The sequence below is a fragment of the Tyto alba genome, unplaced genomic scaffold (assembly GCF_018691265.1).
Source record: "Tyto alba isolate M040663 unplaced genomic scaffold, T.alba_DEE_v4.0 Super-Scaffold_18, whole genome shotgun sequence".
Lineage (NCBI taxonomy): Eukaryota > Metazoa > Chordata > Aves > Strigiformes > Tytonidae > Tyto > Tyto alba.
The window spans coordinates 8,328,390-8,348,515 of NW_024881280.1; the positions used below are offsets into that span (position 1 = coordinate 8,328,390).

The window sequence follows — 20,126 nt, forward strand, 5'->3', positions numbered from 1 at the left end:
TAGACAGGCAAGTGGGATCCCAGAATCTTTGTATAGAAATAAGTATCTAAGCTTTTGAAGCTAATGTTAGACTCCTTCTGAGGTGAAAAAGCTAGTTCCTTTTGAATGCAAATCATCTCTCAGTTTGTATGGAACTAGACAGTGTAGTTTGCAACACAAAGCTACTGATAGCACAGAGCTGCTTAGACAGGCAAGATCCATGGAGCCTGTGGATAACTTTATCCACAGGGAAAGGTTTTGTTTTCTTATTTTTATTACAGTAAACATGCAATGTGTCATTTTTTTTGTAGAGTGGGCAGAGTTCTCTCCTTACGAGGTGGCCATACCAAAATACGGAGCCTCCATCTGTTCAGAATATTTTGACAGTGAGTTCTTCATGGGAAGGAGAGTGAAGAAGCTGCCAGAATCTCGAATCTGCTATCTGGAAGGTGACTTAGCAGTGCAATATAGTTAATCACAACATGGTACAAAGCATGGCACTAGCTAGCCACTGGTCTGTGTACAAGTCTCCTTGCCAGCAGGTCTGCTCTAGGTTTTGATTCAATGGGCTTCTTACCCCTTTTGTACACTTCTGCTCTTTGTAAAGCTTCTTTCCTCCTGTCCTCCCTTTTAACCTGGGCAGCTCTGGGAAAGTTGCTGCATGGTTCCCTTTCCCTGTTTCTGAACCAAACAAGAAGGTGGAGAAGGCAAGTTGATGAAATAATAAGCCTTTCTTCCCTGATCAGTTATCAACTCTTCAATTTCATCAACTGTATTTCTAGACAATGCATTGCTGGGGTAGAATTGGAAGGCACTGAAACTAAAATATAACTCATCTAGAACAACCCACAAAGGTGAGAACCATCTGAGCTTTGTAGGTTGAGAATGGTGTCACTAATCTTCCCTGCTCATAAGGATGAAGGAAGCCCTTTTAACTTCCAACAACTCCTTTGACTGGCTGTTCTGCCTATAAAGGTGAAGAAAAGGGGAAAGCAGCTAGTCACAGGAATCCATCTGCCCCAGGAAGATTTTAAACCCTTGTCAGAAGTTTAGCTTTTGATACCAAAACCAAGGGTCCAATGCAGATAAAAACTGCCTTTGTCTCACTGTGAAGCCTGCTAGAGATTGAATTTGTTCCTCATGTGAGTACCTGGCACGGGGCTTCATGACAAAGGATAGGTAGTTCTTTTCCAAAAGGAGACTCACATATGGAGCCAATTCTATTTTGATCCTGGACCAGTTGAACTCCACAGAAACAAAGCATGCCTGAATTGAAAGAGTAAATCTGTTTAAAGAAGGACCTTATGCTTATAAGGCTTTACCATGCTTTCAAAGACTGCTTTCTTTCACTAGTATACAGTAAACACTGTAAAACATTGTTTGGGTGACTGATACCTCTTATTTGGTTACTCTTTACTGTACAGTGAATGGTCTGTGTGTAGTTATCTCTTGAGAAATACCACTGAAGTGCTGACACCATTACGTTTGAACTCTGTGAGACCTACTGCTTAAGATGTATCATGACAGGGTCAGTTCATGTGGGCCAAAACTATATAACATGGATACTTGTAATAGTCAGTGGCTAACATGTGGTGGTGCAGTATTTCTCCCATGTGGTTTGACTTGCAGGTCTTTGGACAAACATCTTTACTAGGAATTTGCTGGATGGCTTGTACTGGTCCTCAAATTCAAATGAATTCTGGGAACGCTGGGCCCAAGATATGGTAGATATAGGTAAGACTTTCAAAATCAGAATTTGTTTTTGACCAGACAGTGCTTCCTATTCTGGAGAGGATAAAGAAAGAGACACTATTGGTAGTGTTTGTGAATAATCTCTCATGTTCTCCCTAAACTGCTGCAGGTTGTGTTGTCTCACAGTGGATCTTCCAGCATGATTTTCACCTGTGTCAGAATGATCACTATGTGATGTTCTAATCTTATTCTATTTTATTTTACTTTTATCTTATTTTTGACCCAGAGGCAAGCTTCATGATAGTTACAAATGTTTTTCGTTTAAAATTTGCTCATGATCTGTTAAACAGCTCCTCCCATGACTGTAAATGAGAAGGGTGGCTTTTACTTGTAGGCAAAAGTACAAAGCCAATGTGTCATTTGAAATAGTAAAAGACAAAAGCTGTGCTTGCTTTAAACAAAACTAAATATCTCTTTGTTTAAATGGGATTGGTCGTGTACATATGTTTTCAAGCAGACTGCAAGAAACAGGGAGAGGAGGGACCCACAGGAGGACAACAAGGGTAGCTAGCCAGTAAAGGTGACTGGCAGAACAGATTGCTGATGTTTTTTCTCACAGTTTCTTCTCTATTTCAGAAAAACATTCACCTGAGGATGATATCACTATCATCGAGCCTCCATCTTGTTTGTCAGGGAAGTTGTATGAAATGTTTCAGGACATTATGACCAAGCGTCCACTACTGGGAAAGTCTCATAACTTCCTGAGAGGCTTAGAATTTCATAAGGATTATATCCATCAGAAAAAATTTATTGAGTGGAAAGGTAACTGCAACAAAGAGTTAGCTGCAGTGTGCAGGTAACATCTCAGATTTATTTTTTTTTTAGACTTTGGAAATCTCACATTTAGAGATATTTTCTCAGGGTTTGGAAATCTGCTGAGATGGAACTACGTTCATGGTGCCTGTTCCTTTAGGGTAACAGGTTAAAATGAACAAGTCCACGGGACACTCTTTTTCATCCTGAAGATATCTGTAATTTGTGTCAAAGCATGCTCTTTTACAGGAAGTTTGTCACTCTGCGTAGGTACAATAGTCAAAAGATTCAGAAAGGGTAGAATCTTTTGAGGGCGAGAAACAAAGGTCACACTGGAAGCATAAAATAGCAGGTTATTATGTGGATCAGATGAAGGAAAGGACTGGCTGCAAGCATGTGGTTGCCTATGTGTGTGGTATTTCTGCCTGATGCTTTATCCACCCGGAGACCTCTCTTTAACCATTCAGAAACAGAAATACCAAGATCCAACAACAGAAAGTTAAAGCCACATAGGTTTAGACTGTATGTTAAACAAACAGAATGTGTAGACTTGATATAGAAGTTGAACAGCAGTTTTCTATGGCCTGTGCTCTGCAGGCAGGCAGTCAAAACAGTTTTACCTCCAAATCTATGAAACAATCTGTGAAATGATAGCAAGGTGACGGAGCTGAGGTTTTGTGCACCACAAACCTTCCTGTAATCCCAGTGTCCTCATTTATTTCATGAGCAGGTAGCAGTGTGGGAGGACCCCACATTATTAAGATTAATCTGACTTCAGCAAGAGGACATGTGTTCTCTGCCTTCTCTGAGTCCTTCTCTTTGGCAACTTGTGTTTTCTCTCCCCTGTTTCATGCAAGTTACAACATTTTTTTGTCCCTGGCTGGCTGCCATTGCTACGTGGTTTGCTGACAATGGCAAGAGATGATGGAGCTTTTTTGTGGGTTAAGGCAGAGCCCACAGTGTGCTAAATGCTTTCAAAATTTTCAGTAAGCAAAAAGTCTGTGTCCTAAAAGAATCTGCTCTAAGAAAACAAGTGAGAGGAGAAAACAGGTAGCATAAGAAGGGTGGGTGAGAGAACGAGCGAGTGAGTAGCTTAAAAAAGTGGATGAAGGATAAAATTGTCAGTCAGTAAATGCTTAAAAAATCATTTTCCTTACATTTGCTGACTAGCAATTTTGTAAAGGCAAATGGGTAGAAGCAGATTTCAAGGAGGATTTAGAGGAAGAGAGCATAGGGACACTAAAGACTACCTCAGGGCAGATATTCTACAAATAGAGTAAAATAAGTGGAAAGCATGAAGTCTGGAGTGGGAAAGACTAGCAGATTTTGTATCCTCTTTTGGCTGCCTGCATGAGACCAAGCTAAAACCAGGTATGGATCCATCTCTAGGAGCAAGAGGAGATGCCAGCTCAGTGAGCAGAAATTATAGTCTCATGGTAGGTGAAGTCTCCAGAATATAGCTGTGTTTTAAAGGCTTCCCTGTAGATCAGGTTATCTGACATATTAAAACTTCAAATGACATGTGAAAAGCCCGATTTTCAATGTGAGAAATTTGAGAACTTGTAGCCTGGAATTAGTGTAATGCATTTACAGTAGAGCTCATGTTTTCAAGGGAATTCCTGAGGCAGGACTTCTTTAAAGACCCTTTTTGAACGTGGATGGAAGAAGAGACTCTCCCAAGGAGATGCCTACTTCTAATTCCTATATCCAGCCATGAATAAATGCTGCACAGTTCCATCTCTGTGATAAGAAAATGGGGGTAACGGAATTTCAACCAGAAGTATTCACCAGGTCAAATAAAACTAAAAAGTATGCTCTGTTTCTTCAGTGAGGGACTGCAAGCAAATGTCTCTCATGACAGCAGAATCCATGAATTCCCAGCAGCCATGAATACTAAAATAAGCAAATAATTTTGTAAAGACCTGACAGTGAGGGAATGGAAAAAAAATATAAGTTATTACTTCAAGCTGCTGTCAAACATTCCAGGATATGGAACAAGCCAGAGTTATTCTGCACGCTTTAAATCAACACTACAGAATGAGGCCAAGGAGGCAGAGAGATCAAAAGAAGTTAAATGCTGGAACTTACCTGCAGTATTTCTGTGATCAGCAGTTTATTAAAATACCTAAGCACAAATGATTTAAGACTCAAGGGGTCTGCTCTGGGTTTTGCTACCTCATTTTGTGAATTTGAGGAATACTCTTAAAGCACTATTTTGATATTTAAAACCATGGCAAAATTTGTTCCATGGGACTAGAAATGGTACCAGGGGAACAATAGCAGACTTGCTGTCTACGGGGCAGGCTGGTGGGATTGCTAGCAGAGAAATAAGAGTCCAGCTATCAGAAACTGTCTTTAGATCTTGACTTGCTAGTTGATACAATCCCCTTTTGGCGTTAATGTGACGTTTAATTAATTCAAGCAATATTTTAAGCCGTAGGTAGGGAATGATGTGTGTGTGATGTGGTATTTTTTTGCAGCAAGGCTAAAATAATTTATATGGAAATCACTGAAAACAGGCCCAAGTCAGATTTTTCACCCTGGGAGAGGAGTTTAATCCTGAGAATGAAAAAAGCAAACAAAGAGCAATGCAAAAGTGCAGTGATGTACTGCATTTGTTAGATTTGTTGCTACACTCTGAAATCGTTTTTGTTGTTTGCGTTTTTCCTAGTTCTTAGGGGAAAAAAAAAAAAAAAAAATTGGCTAAAGTCTGTATTCTGTGAAAAATCCCTCCCCAGGGCAGTCTGTGTCTCACCTGTCCTCTGCCTGGCTGCCCCAGGGCCGGCCCTTGTGAGTGTGCCTGGGGGAGTGGGGTAACGGGCCAGGCGTGCTCAGGCGCTCGCGTGATGGAGGGAGGTGAGCCTGGCCCTGGGGGCAACCAAGGGGCTGCCCTGAGCACGTAGCACAGACAGAATTACTGACTTCTCCTTTCCTCCCAATGCACCACTAACTATAGTAAAAATGTTTTTCAGACACTGTGCTGGACTCTTTCCCTAACAATCTGACACCGCTGCAGAAATATCTTTGCCTGATAGATGTTGGCTATTTCATCAACACCAGTGGTGCAGCACTTTTCAAGCCAGAGAGGAATGTAGATGTCATTATCTCACTTGATTATGGTTTGGGGAATGTGTTCAAGGTGAGAAGATTAACCATGCTCTGCTCCTTGCAGCCCTGGTAAAACTGGTGGTGTGTTATTAAAACTTTTAAACAAGCGGCTGTCTAAGTCTTGATCATATAGTCAGGATGGAGGAGGAAAGAAACTTCCTTCAAGACCAGAACTATAGAAACTGTTAGGCCCTTTTCTCTGTAGTGGATTGCAGCATATACTTCTTAGGATCTTCAGGGAATTGCAGTGACAATTGGTTGCTGGAAACAGGACCTTGATCTTTCCTGGTCTGTCCTCGTGACAAATTGTGTGGCTTTTGGTCATTCCCTCTAGCTGTAAAAAACATTATAGGGTGATAAGAAGTATATTCTGAATTGTGGTGAGTGGTGGCAGAAAGTAGGTTTGTACTGTGGCTACTTTGGACTATACATTTATTGCAGAGTGATTCTAGGGACTGAATTAAGTTGCCATAGTATTTCTCAGTAAACCTGATTCTTGTCTCGGTGTTAGCTTCAAAGCAATGATATTCTGTGTCCACAGCAATTAGAGATGACATACAAATATTGCAAGATACAAAAAATCCCATTCCCCAAAGTGGAGCTAAGTAAAGAAGAAGAGAAGAACCCAAAGGAATGTTACGTGTTTTCGGATGCGGAGGACCCCAGAGCACCCATAGTAATCCATTTCCCCCTGGTGAACGACACCTTTAAGGAATTCAAGGAGCCTGGTAAGTTCAGTCAACAAAAATATCCTTTCTAGCTGAGTTCAGGCCATTTATCTTTCCACAGCACAGATCTTCTTTGTCCTTTGTAGCAACAGTTTTAAGCGAGGGCAGAGCCTTTGTGTGAGTGAGACCATCCTGACTCCTACCCATCATGGTCATACACATATGTTTGCCTTTGGGCTATGAACGAGGACGCCCACTCATCTGTCAGGCCAGGTTTAGGTTACTGCATTCAGCTCAAAGTACATGAGTTTCCACCATGGCAGAGGAGAATGAGGTATCAACTCTTTTCCTGTTAACTGAGTCACGTTAACCTTCTCACCAAAGCTGGGTTTATGTTCCCCATGTACAGAGTGTAACCGTATCTCTCATCCAGTATACCACGATGGAACGGAGGCAGCTGAGGCAGATCCGTGTCACTGCTGATTAGCCTCCGCCTCCTGCTCAAGTGGCAGGTTAGCAAACCACAGCAGACTCAGAGTAAGACGCAGGACAGAACCAGGCTTTAAGCCACAGCTCACACCACAAGGCATTTTGGAGAAGGCAGCACTTGCAATAGTAAGATGTTGTGGAAACGGTAGGGCCAGAATTCCTCCTCGGACTAGAAGAGACTAAGAACATCTGCCAACTGCTGCTTCTCTCACCTTCCCCCTATGAATTTAAGGGCTGGCAGTAAGCAAACAGGCTGGGCACTGGTTGCTTCTCCCACGCTCTCATGCCTTTGTGCCAACCACCATCTAGATGGAGAGACTTAGCAAGCCTCTCCAGCAATAATAAGAATGATGTTTGTGGCCCAAGAGTCAGAGCAGAAAGATCAGGGACATGGCTGCTGACAGCTGGGACAAGTAATTCTGTTGTGAACACGTTCAGAAAAATAAGTAGCAGGAGGTGGAGGGGATGCAACGTTTAGCTGGTGTAAGGGTAAGAAGCATAAAAGTTACTGATCATCCTACCTCGGCCTAGCCATCCCATGGTGTTGGTACAAGCATTGTGGGAGGAGGAGGTTACTTCCTCTACGAAAAGACAGTGAATAAAGAGCTGCCAGAGCAGCTCTGTTAGTCTGCGGTGTACACAAGGGGAAGCCCGTATCAGCTCACAGAGAAGGGCCTTGCCCTGTGCTTGCCGAAGAGCTTTGCACATGGGTTTGGCAGCCCTGTACCCGTGAGTAACGGCCAGCAAGACCCAAAGTCTCCTGGGTACCACAGCTCATATCCTGCCTCCGTTTCTCCAGGGAATGCAACGGCAGACGGGGCTTTGCTGTGGGACATACACAGCCGGGTTGGTTCTGCGTGGGGGCCCAGCGGGCCCTGGGTGATGGGGTCTGCCCTCAGGTGTTGCCTTTGAATGCAGGCACGAAGCAGCAAAGGCCACGTTAGAACAACAGAGCCTCAGTACAGACCAGGTTTTTCCAACAGCTTGTGGGATACTCTGAAAAAATCAGTCAGGTGGTATCTTGTTGGTGCCTCTGCTGTCTGACTTCCTTAACCTGAGACCTTCCTCTGTGTTGGAGCTCTTACAGCAATGAACCCTGAAGTATCTCACACACTACCTTTTGAGTTACCAGGCCACGGGGAACTTCTGCTCTCCCTTGCTACTGCTCAACACAGCAGACAGAGCATTCACTCCTTCCAGTTTTACCCAAAATTATATTGTGGTTCTGGGACCACAGCAAAATGGATGTCTCTGAGGGAACATTTGGGGAAAGTTATGAACAGCAGCAAAATAAGTTAAGTAAAGCTCCCTTTCTGCCATGATGTTCGCCAGTGCTCAGAGAATATGTGCAGCAAGAGATACACCAGTAAAATCACATTTTGAAACCCTATGGATGAAGAGAGGAGATAGCCTGTAGAGGGAACTTTGCTTCCTAGGTGGAGGCTAGAGATGGCCCAAATGGCAACGCGCAGTGAGATACGGCCACTGAGCAGTGGCTAGCAGGTAAAACAGGTTAGTGTTTTAGAGTCTCTCTCAATGAAAGATGGATGAGAGTATGCAGAAAAATGCAGCTGCTGCAGCTTCTCAGCGCTTCAGGCTGAAATTCGTGAGCTGTGATGCTCACCTGCATGTCTCTGATTCATCCATCAAGCTGACAGCCAGCAACTGAGGTGGGTGGTTGGGGGAGGAGGGACCTTGGCAACCTGCTTGCGTGGATTTCAAGTTTAACAGTGGAGCTTTTCATTTCTAGATGGCTGAGAGACACCTTGTGGAATGTGGGTACATATTTTTCTTGCTTTAAGCTATGTAAATTCTAGAAAAGAGGATCAGCTTGTGAAGTACCCATTTACAGTGTGACTATAGACTGTGCTTTCGTGTCCCTGAGGCAGATGCAGCTGTACCTGGATGTGGATAGCACAGATAATACAACTCCTTGAATATTGGGAGGCTCATTGAGGCAGAACCCGGACATTTTTAATACAGCCACTTCTAGTGAGAGCCTGTGCCCAACACCCTGAGATCACACTGCCCAGAAACCACTAGGTTAGACTAAAACCTGCAATGTCTCCAGCAAAATCTATGTGTTGTTTTCATGCAGTTCTAGTAGACATCATAAGGAGTATCTCAGCAGTCTATTTGTAGCCCTGCTGACAGCCATCTCACAGTACATTTGTGGTTTGGGCATATTTGGTTCAGACTGCAAGGAGGTAGGTAAAAAACAGAGAAGAAATGTAGCTCTCAACATTTTATAGTCATAAATATGAGGCTGCTGAAGTCCCTGGTGGAGGTAATTACGGTGTCCTTCGAAGCGAAAAGATTGACCTAACAGGGCGGATGGATGTTGGCGGCTCCAAGAGGTTGGGTTAACGCGAGGCTGAGTTGAAGGACGGGAGGTTTGTTGTGGGGTGCTCTGTTCCCTCTGCACCTCCACACTCCGCAGCGGGCAGCCCTGCGCGGTTAGCCTCAGCGGGCCTCCCCGCACGCCCCAGCTTGTCCTCTCGTTCTAGCTGGCAGATACACTTTCATCACGGCTAATCGAGGTCTGGTCATGGATTTTGAAAGGTCTTCCAGGTGTGTGGCTTGTGTGAGGGCCAGATTTGCAGTGTTTGGGAAAGGATGTGGGCCCAGGGGCACGCTGACTGTCTGCAGGAGCAGGACAAGGGGGAAAATAGCGATTCCTGCCGGCCCTGCTGAGGGGTTTCCAGGTCTGAGCTTTAGCAGGAGGGGGAAGGAGAAGTGCCTGGGAGACCTGACCAGGAATGGCCTTTCAAGCCTAGGGGAGTGTGTGCAATCTTTCCTGGAGGCTGTTTTTAACAGCGGGTTCTGCCAAGTCCCCTCCACCACCATGTGTTTTGTGCTGCAGGTTCGGCTCACTGTGGTGGCTTTTGTCTTTCTCCGCAGGGGTAAAGCGCGGTCTCTCAGAAATGGAAGAAGGCAAAGTAAATCTGGAGAACAACTGCTCACCCTATTACCTCATTAGGCTAATCTACTCCTCTGAAAATTTTGACAAACTCGTGAACCTGAGCAAATACAACATCCTCAACAACAAAGACCTGCTCCTCCAGGCAATCCGGAGTGCTGTAGAACGGAAGAGAAGCGGCAGGACTGGGAATTTCCCCAGCCACTCTGGAGCTGGATACCCCTAGGCTGGGTTTTTGCACTCTTCCCCACTGAAGGCTACAACAGTCACACTGCAACACACCACAGTCACCTTATAACGTGTCGCAGTCACATTACAGCACATCCCAGTGTTCATTCTTTGCAGGAAACTGAGGAAACCTATACATTTCTCATCTTGCCTTGTTCAAGTTCCTAGCTTTCAAAAGGGTTTATTTAATCTCCATTCCCTACATTTTCAGACCACGAGAGGCTCACACTGTGGTCTTCCTTGTTAAGAAATTAAGGTCCTGGTTAGCAGAGACCTTCCAGGATCTCCCTGATGTTATAGAACATGGTGGTGGTAATAGTAATAGTTTTTGTGAGTGCCTGTCCCCTCGACCCTGAGCCCGTTGTCGGTGTCTTTCAATGCTTTGTTACAAACCAAGTCCTGGCCATTTGCATTCAGTAATGTCCAGATTTTCAGACAGGCTGAGCAACTAGAATTTGCACTGAATTGGTGGCCTCAGCTTTGAAGTCAGGCCAAAGAGTCATGTATATCTGTGAACAGCGGCCAAACTGCAACGTGGACAACTGCATTCTGTCTGGCCGATTCCCCTTGCTGATTTAGAAACTATTCCTTTTTTTCCATTCCCCTGCAAGAGTTTGGCACAGAAACGCTGCTCCAGACTGCCACGAGGGGGGCAGTTACATTTCGAGGAGAGAGGACATCAGCCGCAGAGCAGGAGTACGGTTCTTCTGAGTGTTGGCTGGAGGAAAAATTCTGCGTAAGGCATGAGTGGTTATATTGATTTATACGGGTAACGCCTGTATGCATTAACGTGTCAAGAGCCTGAAACAAGCTTTTGATACCAGAAACTCGAGGGGAATAATTACCATAGATTCAAGTACATTTAATTTAATAATCATGACCAAGACATAAGCTGGTGCTCCTTACATATGTAAACTGAATGTAGGAGAACATAACTCACTAACAGAGTGCATAGCCATTGTATTTTCACAGCCAGAAGATTTTTTCCCTTTACGGTCTTCTATCCCTAACATCATAGGCAAGGTATTTTTAATAGGTGCCGCACTAAAATAGAACACAGAAAAAAAAAAAAAAATTCTTTATCACACCTCCTTGCTGGAGGAAAATATTTGGAAAAATCACACCTGGTTTTCATTTGCTTTGGAGTCCAGTGAGAGACTTTGCCTTGAACTAGGAGCTTGGAACATCTTTATAGCCCTCCACCATATTAAAAAGATGGCAGAGAAGGATGCTGACCGATACAAAACAGAGCTCCACGCAAGTCAGAGAAGTTTCCAGACTTCCTAGCACTGAAGGATTTGGACTTGCTTCTGGCTTATTTAATCCAAACACAGCATATTAATCGGGACCTCCAAGGAAAAAATCTTATACCCTTCTTCTGTGTTGGAAATTTACTTGATAGCTAGAATTAGTTCTACCTGAAATCCAAAATTAGATAAAGAGAAACAGGGATCTGCCTTTCTGGTATCCACAGACAGTATCAAGCTCAGAGGGAGAGCATTTACAAAAGGCTTCAATGCCTGAAGCGTGCATCTACTAAATGCCTCTGCTGCCACAAGCAGTGGCAACGAATAAGCCTCAGCAATGCTTATTTACTGAGCCAAGGAACACCATGCAAAACCTGAGGCGTCTTAACAGCTGGAATGCAACTGTGCAAGTGAAGTCAGACCGTGAGCCGATGAGAACTAATCGGACACTGGCTGCAAGAAAAAAACAGCGAGCCATTTTGAGTTGAGGGGTGAGATGGCAGCAGGGGGCCAGCTCCGAAGAGAGCGTCCTACCGGCGGGAGCTGTTCCCCGCGCAGGAGAGCGGCACGTCCCGGCGCAGCGTGCCGTGGGGCAGGTGTAGGCACCCACGCAGGCACGGGGGGCGCGCTGCTTCCGCGCTTCTCCGGCTGGTCCGGTAAAGAGACCCCTTCTGACAGCCCGCTTGAACGGACCAAAAACCGATTCCATCACGGCTGCAGAGGGGCCCCGAGCTCCCACGTCCCGTGGCCCGGCGTGTCCTGATTCACCCGGGCTGCAGCGCTGGGCCCCACCAGCCGGCGTTGGGCCCCCTGCTCGCCTCGGCCGGGCAGCGGGCAGGAGGGACAAGGAGGGCGTGATGCCATCGTGCTGCCCGTCCCTGCGCCCTCCCTGCGTTGGGGCAGCTGAGGCATCAACTTATTGCTTGTGCCTGCCGGGAGGGGTGAAGGGCTGAGCTGGAGGAGAGGGCTGGGGGCTGAACAGCTCATGGGGGGTCCCAGGAATAGCGGCCGATAGCGCCTTTTCTGCTGCAGTGGTTAAAGGGCTCGGCTCAGTCAGGGACACTGGTGTTCTCCACAACAGACTGGGATTTCTTTTGACACTAAACCAATATCTAACTGAAGCTGGAAGACTTGGCCAGTCAGGGCAGACCCCACTGAGATACAGCAGATTTGTCAGGAGGAAGCCCACCAGTGATGCTGTGTAATTGCCGTTTGTTTATGTATCAGTCATCCCTATTGTAAATAGGAACGCTGTTTTACCTCATCTACCTAATTTTTGTGCTCTGCTGCAAAAACATATCCCTGTTTTGTTCATGGGCTGCAGTGAGTGATCCATAACCCTCGGCAGCACGTGCCCAGCAGCGAGGCGGCTCGGCCATGCTGAGAAAATTGGGTCTCCCTCTCTAAATGCCCCACAGGCCAATAACTGAGGCGTGTTTGGTGCATTCATAGTGCTGCTAATGCAAAACGGAAATGCCCACTAAAATGTGAAAGGGCCAAAAGACCCACAGGGTTTTCAGGTAACCCACAGTCCGCGGAAAAATAACTTTTCTGAGGAACTGTTAAACCCTGTTACGGGGGGAGGGAGGTAGCTGTGGGTTGGGAAGGTGGCGTGACGCTCCCTTTCCCAGGACAACTGTCACCCAAGGTTGTTAAAGTAGGGCCAGGGACTGCTGGTTAATCCCGCAGGCCAGAGGCACAGACAAGCACGTGCCCCTTGATGGCCTTGGGGCCCCATGTGCTACCCTGTAGCCTTAAATGAGAATAGATTTTTAAACCACATTTTTGTATTTCAGCATCTGAAATTCTGTGAGGGCTGCATCATTGCCCAGCAGAGTGGTGTGGGGTTTTTTTTTGTTTGTTTGTTTGTTTTTGAAGCATGACATCGAGGGGGTCTGTTGCTGGCCTGACGGTGTGTGTGGCCGGAGGACCTTGGAGGGGCTGCTGGAGGACCCTGCCGGGTGGAGGGACCCAGGCCTGGCACGGGCCTACCCACACACCTTGTTGGGACGTGGCGTCCAGCACGGGCTGTCCCCAAAGCGCAGCTGGGCTCTGGCGCAGCGCCTGCCACCCTGCACAGCCCGACAGCCTGGGGTGACCTGCGGCTGGGCAGCGACCCGCGCTCAGCCCTGCTCCTTGGTTCCTTTCGTCTGTAAGGGGACAGACTACCGAAACGCCCTGTGTCTGTTCCCCAAAGGGTGCACGTTTGTTTGTTCCCTGGCCCCAGCCCTCTCTTCATCACAAAAAAAAAAAAAAAAAAAAAAAAAAAAAAAAAAAAAATTGCAAGTGTGAAAAGGCACATGGCGTGCTTATAAACCGGGCCTTGCTGTTCTGGTGTGATGTTCGCTTGACCGCTGAAGATGAAGGCATGCGTGCTAAAACCTCAACTGAAATGCCCCCCAGATCGGTGCTTTCAGGTGAACGTTTTGCTGGAAAACCCCCACAAATACAGAGCTTGCTATCTGCTGCCAGACACGTAGGAAACAAATGTTTGCTCTCATAGCTGTTAGCTTCTCTTCATAGAAATTGCTTGCTTGTGTCTTTTGACCGTTTAATAATAGATACATTAAAAATAAAATATTGCAAAGGAGCACCAGACCCATGAAACTCTTTATGCGCTTAAACCCAAGACTACATTTTTTTCCCAGTTGTATTAGCACGATGTGTGCTAGATGCCTGCTGAGCACTTTGTAGGGCGTTTACTGGTTTCAAGACTGAGTGGAAAAATCAGAGAGAAGATGTTCTGGTTTACAAAGGCACTGAGAGCCTGGAAAAAAGTGGAACGAAATCTACCTCTTGGGGTAAAACCCTCTTCAGTGGAATGGCACAAGGCAGGGCAGGGGGGCAGCTGTAGTGAGCCACAGCCAGGGCACAGCTTTATTTTGCCTCTTGGTGATTTGATTTAAATGTGTACCTTTCACTGACTTGTGCTGTTAGCAATTAAATGGTGAGTTTAAAATACCTAAGTTTAAAAAGAAAGTTGGTGGTTGGTTGGTTGTTTTTTGGTTTTGTTTTTTTCTTTTTTTTTGTAAAGACAGTTAAAAATGATCAACAATAAAGGAAAATGCATCACTGTCCCATTACTTTAGTTGATTGTATTTTTTGTGGCGGACGGCAGCTGCAGTAGCCCCGTGCTGAATGCCTTTCTTCCAGGCTTGGACTTCTCCCTGCAAGAGCACTGGCAGTTGCACTTCTGCTCATGGGGAGGAGCCACATTTCTAAAACCACACTAATTACCAAGTTTCCCTCTCTTGAAGAGAAAGGAGGTTGTCTACAGCTGCTAAAAATTTCCAGGCATCGTACAGTGCTAATGCACCGTTCAGATCGGAGCTCTTAAAAGAAAAACTGACCTTGAGCAGCACTGGTGTCTAGACAAATTGGGTTTGTGGTGGCAAAAGGGAAGAGTAACCCGCATTTCAGGTGAGAAGCGCCACTTCCCCAAACGACCCAACCTGCCTGACCTACAGTGTATAAACAATCCTGCTCCGTTGTCCCCATCGGCATTTTCAGCTGGTTTGGGTGCTGGTCACCTGCCCCGGCACTGACCCTGCCAGGTGGGGCCCCCACCAGGGACACGCGTGGGCTGGGGCTGGGTGGAATTAGGGCGTCGGGGTGGGCAGCTGGGCTCACTGCTGTGCTGGCAGAGCTTCCCTTGGGAAGTAGGAAAGCTCGAGGCATTTAAAGGTAGTCTGGGGGAAAACTTGCTCTTTGTAAATATTTCATTAGATACCTAGGGTTTGGGGCTGGGCAGGGATGGGAAACAGGGAACAACCTGCTGGCTTCACATCTCCGTAAGTTTCTTCATTTTGTGTGTTTAGAGAGCTTGGAAACAAAAATAAATCTCCACCTCTTGCCTTTCACCCTCCCAGAACAACAGTTGCTAGGAATTGTCATTTTGTGGGAGCCCAGGACTGGAGCAGTCACATATATCTAGTCCTGATTCCCCTGCTGGAAATGTGTAATAAACATTTATTCTGTTGCACCACTATGATGCCTCACCTTTAGGGACACGAAGGTTTTCCTAAAGCCTTAGGACAATTTACTGTTCGGTACCAGAGGTGAGAGGAAGTAAGCAAGAGTCCTTCCCCTCAGAAATGCCACGTGGCTTCATATTATAGTCCTGCTGTGGGAGAGCTCAGATATCACCCTGTGTGACCAGGGCTCTTAATGCAAATACCAATCTATTCTATGCAGGCAGCAAGATACCCTGGGCAAGGATTTTAGCTTTCTGCTTCAAGCATTCACAACTAATTAATTGATATCAGTACTGCAAGTAGCACAAAACTGTAACTGTCGGTAATAAACTACCGAGCGGTGTGTACTGCAGTGTGGGAAATCCAGGGAGAACCTTAAAAGACCTATGGGCATACGGAAGCAGCAGTTTTAATAATGGTAATGACATTGTTAACAGAAAATATAATCCACACTCACGGGATATAAACCAGCTCCGGAAGGTAAAGGAGTTACTTGCAGGAGGGAGAAGGAGAGCATCAAGTATCCAAGCACAGATCACAATCAGATTAAGCCTGGCAAGCCAAACTGAGCTCAGTGCCTGAGCTAAACCACTACCTGACCTTGCTTCCGTCTGTTCCTACCCGACTCCCGGCAGCCAGCGCTGTTGGAAGATGTATGTTCAAAAGAAGTCGGGTAATTTTATCTCTGAGCACCCCATCCCCTTCTTGCTGGTGCACCCCACCACAGCTCACATGCGTCCCAGCTCCACTTTCAGCAGCTACTGTTGGAGTTTATTGGAGTTTTATTGCACAACGGCAGCCTACGCCGCGCGGGAAGCGATGGCTCGGCCACCCGAGCTGCCTCCCCAGAGCACGGCCCAGGGCCGGGACTTCGGGGTGCCAGTAAGGGCGCGGGACTTGGCTGGTGGGTGTCTGGGGAGGAGGAAACATGGTCTGTGCGGAGGCAGCTGGGCCCCTCACTTGGGCTCACACGAGGCTTCTGCTCTGGGAAGCCAGATGTGGCCAGCCGGGCGGTGAGCTCAGCAGGCCGCCACGCTCTGCCTGGTAGGAAAGACATCGAGGCACCCGCGCTGCGACGTAAAATGCTCTAAGGCATCACCCCTGGGGTGGCTGGTGAGCGCCAGCTTACCTGTGGGTGCGGATGCCTGGAAACCCAAACCCCACTCATTCTGCAATTAACATTTACAATACCGCAATAAATGCTTACATATGATAATGACAGGCTTCCACCACATGAGCTGTTTTTTTCAAGCCCTCCCCCTCCCATCCTTCTGGAAAATGGCAAGAGAGATGTCTACCTCTTTATTTGCCCAATATAGTGATAGATGCAAACCCTTTTTGTAAAATTGCAGAAGCTACCTTTGAAAATTGACTGTTTATACCTTAGCAAAAATAATTTTGCAAATGTGCCTTTTGCTTAGTAAAGCCATGTTTTCTAACCACCAAAATTACAGCCCACCCAGATCTGATGATCATTTCCATTTTTTTTTTTTTTTTTTCCTAAATGTTGGTAATGATTTACAGTGGAATAACATAAAGTGCATTGATACACTGGCAGGTGCAGAAAGACAGGCTTACACTCAACAACTTAATCCCACAGCATTTTGCATTTTTAATGTGTGACTCACTTTTGAAAGGTTGAATGTCTTCCCTGCAAGAATATGGCAAACCCTGAAAGTTCATTTTATTAGGAAATAGCTGCTCTCTTACTTGCCTTCTTCCCAGGAATGTCACTCAGGTGGCTGCCAAGGGATTTTTGTTGGATTATAGAGTGAGGTTACTGCTTACGTCCAGCTGCTGTGATCTAGCAGAGTGCCATTCAGAGCACTACAGACAAATCTGTTACGCTGAGGCTGCCCTAACTGCGCACGGCCGAGTCAATGGATCCTTTACATCAGCACCTCAAGGCAAAAATAAAGCACGAAAACATCATTAGGTGAGACAAAACATTAAGTGAAATTATCTTTCATCTGTGGAAACCGGGGATCAGGTTGCTGTTATTCTTAGTCTGATCTCATCTAAGACCACAGCAATGCCGTTTGGCGTGACTGACGAGCCCCGGGCGCGAGGTACAGACCTGACGGCACCTAATTCCGCTCGCTTGTCAGTATCAAGCACAAACAATTTAAAGGCTGAAGGCTTTCACAGGCCTGCAACTCCTGCCACCTGGATTGCCACAGTTCAATTTCTGAAAATAGGGACAACTTTTTTCTGCAAATTGCTTCCGTCATGATTAGATGATTGTTCCTCTCTCTCGGCATATACTATTGATTTGCCATCTAGTTTCCAATGCAACAAAGTGTTGTGAAGATAATGAGACCATTTCACCTAGAAAAATCTGTGTAGGTCACGTTCTTATTTCACAGTAAAAATCTTTTAAAAAACTTTTAAAATTTCACTTGTTTCTCCACCATTCTATCAGGCTCTATAATTTCTTTAACTGGGGTCAGTGGGGTAACCCGGTGCGGGGCCTCACCTTTATGCTCTGGTCCTCAGTCAGCCACTGAAAGGGAACTAGTCATACAGCATCATTGTTGGGATGGCAATTTTGGAACATGAGTGTCTCCTCACACAAGTACACACGTGTGCAGGCATGTGTGTGGGCATGCACACACCTGTCGATCAAGAAGCCTCTGGCTAGTCCCCTGTAGGAAAAGATTCCTTTCAACATACCTATCCACTTAATCCAGCAATTTCACAGCATTATATTGCCCAAGTCTTCACTCTAATTTGTTCCAATTCCTTATCTTGGCGTTGACTGCCAGAAGCTGTGCTGAGGTAGCCCAGAAGCTGACAGCCTGGCCAACGGGGAGATGAAAGGGGACCCTCACGGTACAAGCTAATGAAGTCTCAGACGGGTCTTCATTGCTCTGATTCCTCTTCATATGTCGAATAAGAAACCTGAATCAAAGCGCATTGGTGGCAGGAGACTGGCTCCTGTGTGGGACAGAGGCAGCAGACAGATGGCCAGACCTTTGGTCCTGGATTCTTTACTCCCTGTCTCGAGCCCAGATTTGTGATGTTGCAGGACTTGCTAAAGTTAATTCAGCTACTCTTTGCTCTTCAGCCACGCGGATATCAATGACATAAATGTTCAGAGTAACTGTGGGGCTGTTAGGGAGAGAAATGGAGGAGAAGTCCTAGTGATGGACAATATGGAAAGGCTAAAGTATTCCATATTTTTTTTCCTTCTTTTTCTTCGCAGTACTCATAGGTAAAGCCTAGTCCCAGGCCTCTCTGTGTACCGGCATAGGAAAGGAGTTGGGAGGTCCAACATCGGGGAGGCAACAGATCAGGGTCCACTTAGAGAAGCTAGATGTTGCACTAGCAGGCTGTGTGACTCCGAGACTGCTGCTCTACTACCTGTGAAGCATTATGGGGGCTGGAGGTCCCTCACGGTGAGATACAATCTAATGTGAAGGCGAGAGAGGACCCGGTAAACTATACACAAGGCCAAACAGCCTCACCACAGCCACTGGTGAGATCATGCAGAAAGTCCTCCTGGACTTCGTTCCCAGCACATGAAGGAACATTGAGCACGGATTTACTAAGGGGACATCAGGCTTGGACGATATGACTGCCCTTCGTGGTGAAATGACTGGGCACGTGGGCACGTGGAGAAAAGTAGATGTAAATTCAGCTTTAGTAAGGCTTGTCCCTCGTCTGTAAGAACATTTGCATTTGGAAGTTGTGGAAGTCTTGCTGGATAAACAGACTGTTAGATGGCTTGAAAACTGGCTGAGCTGCCTTGTACAATGGCAACAATTAATGGCTTGACTTCTAGATGTTGGCTGGTGAAAATGGAATATCCTGGGGTAAATACTGTGACTAATATTGTTCTACGATTTCATCAGAAAGCTGTACAGTGAGGTAGAGAACATCCTCACTACATTTGGGCACAATACTAAGGTATCAGGGCGTCGCTGACATGACAAATGGCAGCTCTTCAGTCCAGAAGGACTTTGAGAAAACTTGAGGATTGGACCAACAGGAATCTCACTAAGTTGAACAAGGAAAAGTGTAAAACTCGTCACCAGGTGCAGGATACGCCCCTTTGTCAGCACACAGCAGGAGACAACAGGCACAAGTTCTGGCTTTGGCAGGTTCATATGAAACTTTAGGAAAATATTCACTCAGAGCAGAGCAGCCCTAAACAGGTCACTCAGAGAGACCGTGGAATTGCCATCCTCAGAGGGTTTTTAAGACCGTACCTGATCTGATCTAGGGTTGATGATTATTTGGCTTTGAGTAAGACACTGCATTACAGACCCCCAGAGGTCCCATCACACCAACACTTCTGTGTTTAGCCCAAGGGGCGACATCTTTTCAAAGTAAGTGTTATACTACTTGCTAAAAAGAACAGACTCCTACTGATGTGGTCACCTGTCTTTATTGCACTGTTGCTGCTGCATCACGCTGAGTCTTTGCTGCATGCAACTGTGGGGATAAAAATTTGGTAATTTGTGTGCACCTGACACACTGTTCAGCTATAGGAATTTAGAAGAGTGAAAAAGGCCAGTAGTGATGAGAACAAGTCAAGACTTCATACAGATAACACACTATAGGACAGGGTTTTTTCCTTCCCCTATATTTCCCCCAAAGACTATTATATAATTCCTACTCAGTCCAGCTTCCCAATAGGCTCCTGTCAATCAACCTAGTTTCAGTGGTCTGGGGACTAGACTTCCTCCTTGCTGTCCTGCTTTTTCTCTCCTTTTACACTGAAAGACTGATTGTTCATGCATTATTTTAGTTTCAGGTTTCATTAAAAATTAGTAACACTGCAGAACTTCTTTCCCTGGTAACCTCATCCAGAAAGAATTGGCAAGTAGTTAGGCAGTTGTTTGTTCATGTGTTGTAGAGATGAAAGACTGTGGAGACTATAACACACTGCAGGAATTACATAATGAACGTTCTCTTTGAGCCTTCTGCTTCTGTGGTGTACAACCTTCTTAGATCTTATCCACTGATATCCGCAAAGCTACTTGCAAGAGGCTGCTGTTCACTC

The 20,126-nt window shown here is 45.9% G+C and overlaps 1 protein-coding gene across 6 annotated transcripts in view; it reads left to right on the forward strand.

Moving 5' to 3' along the window:
* The window catches only part of LOC104359793 (cytosolic phospholipase A2 beta), a 65,732-nt gene extending 51,582 nt beyond the window's left edge, over nt 1-14,150 (forward strand). For all 6 annotated transcript variants that reach the window (XM_032990044.2, XM_032990046.2, XM_032990047.2 and 3 more), the window contains 6 exons: nt 291-428; nt 1,609-1,713; nt 2,308-2,493; nt 5,457-5,623; nt 6,134-6,320; nt 9,651-14,150. In XM_032990044.2, the coding sequence (XP_032845935.1) occupies nt 291-428; nt 1,609-1,713; nt 2,308-2,493; nt 5,457-5,623; nt 6,134-6,320; nt 9,651-9,895 (1,028 nt within the window). In that variant the 3' untranslated portion in view covers nt 9,896-14,150. The remainder of the gene's footprint in view (nt 1-290; nt 429-1,608; nt 1,714-2,307; nt 2,494-5,456; nt 5,624-6,133; nt 6,321-9,650) is intronic.
* The last annotated feature ends 5,976 nt before the right edge of the window (nt 14,151-20,126 follow it).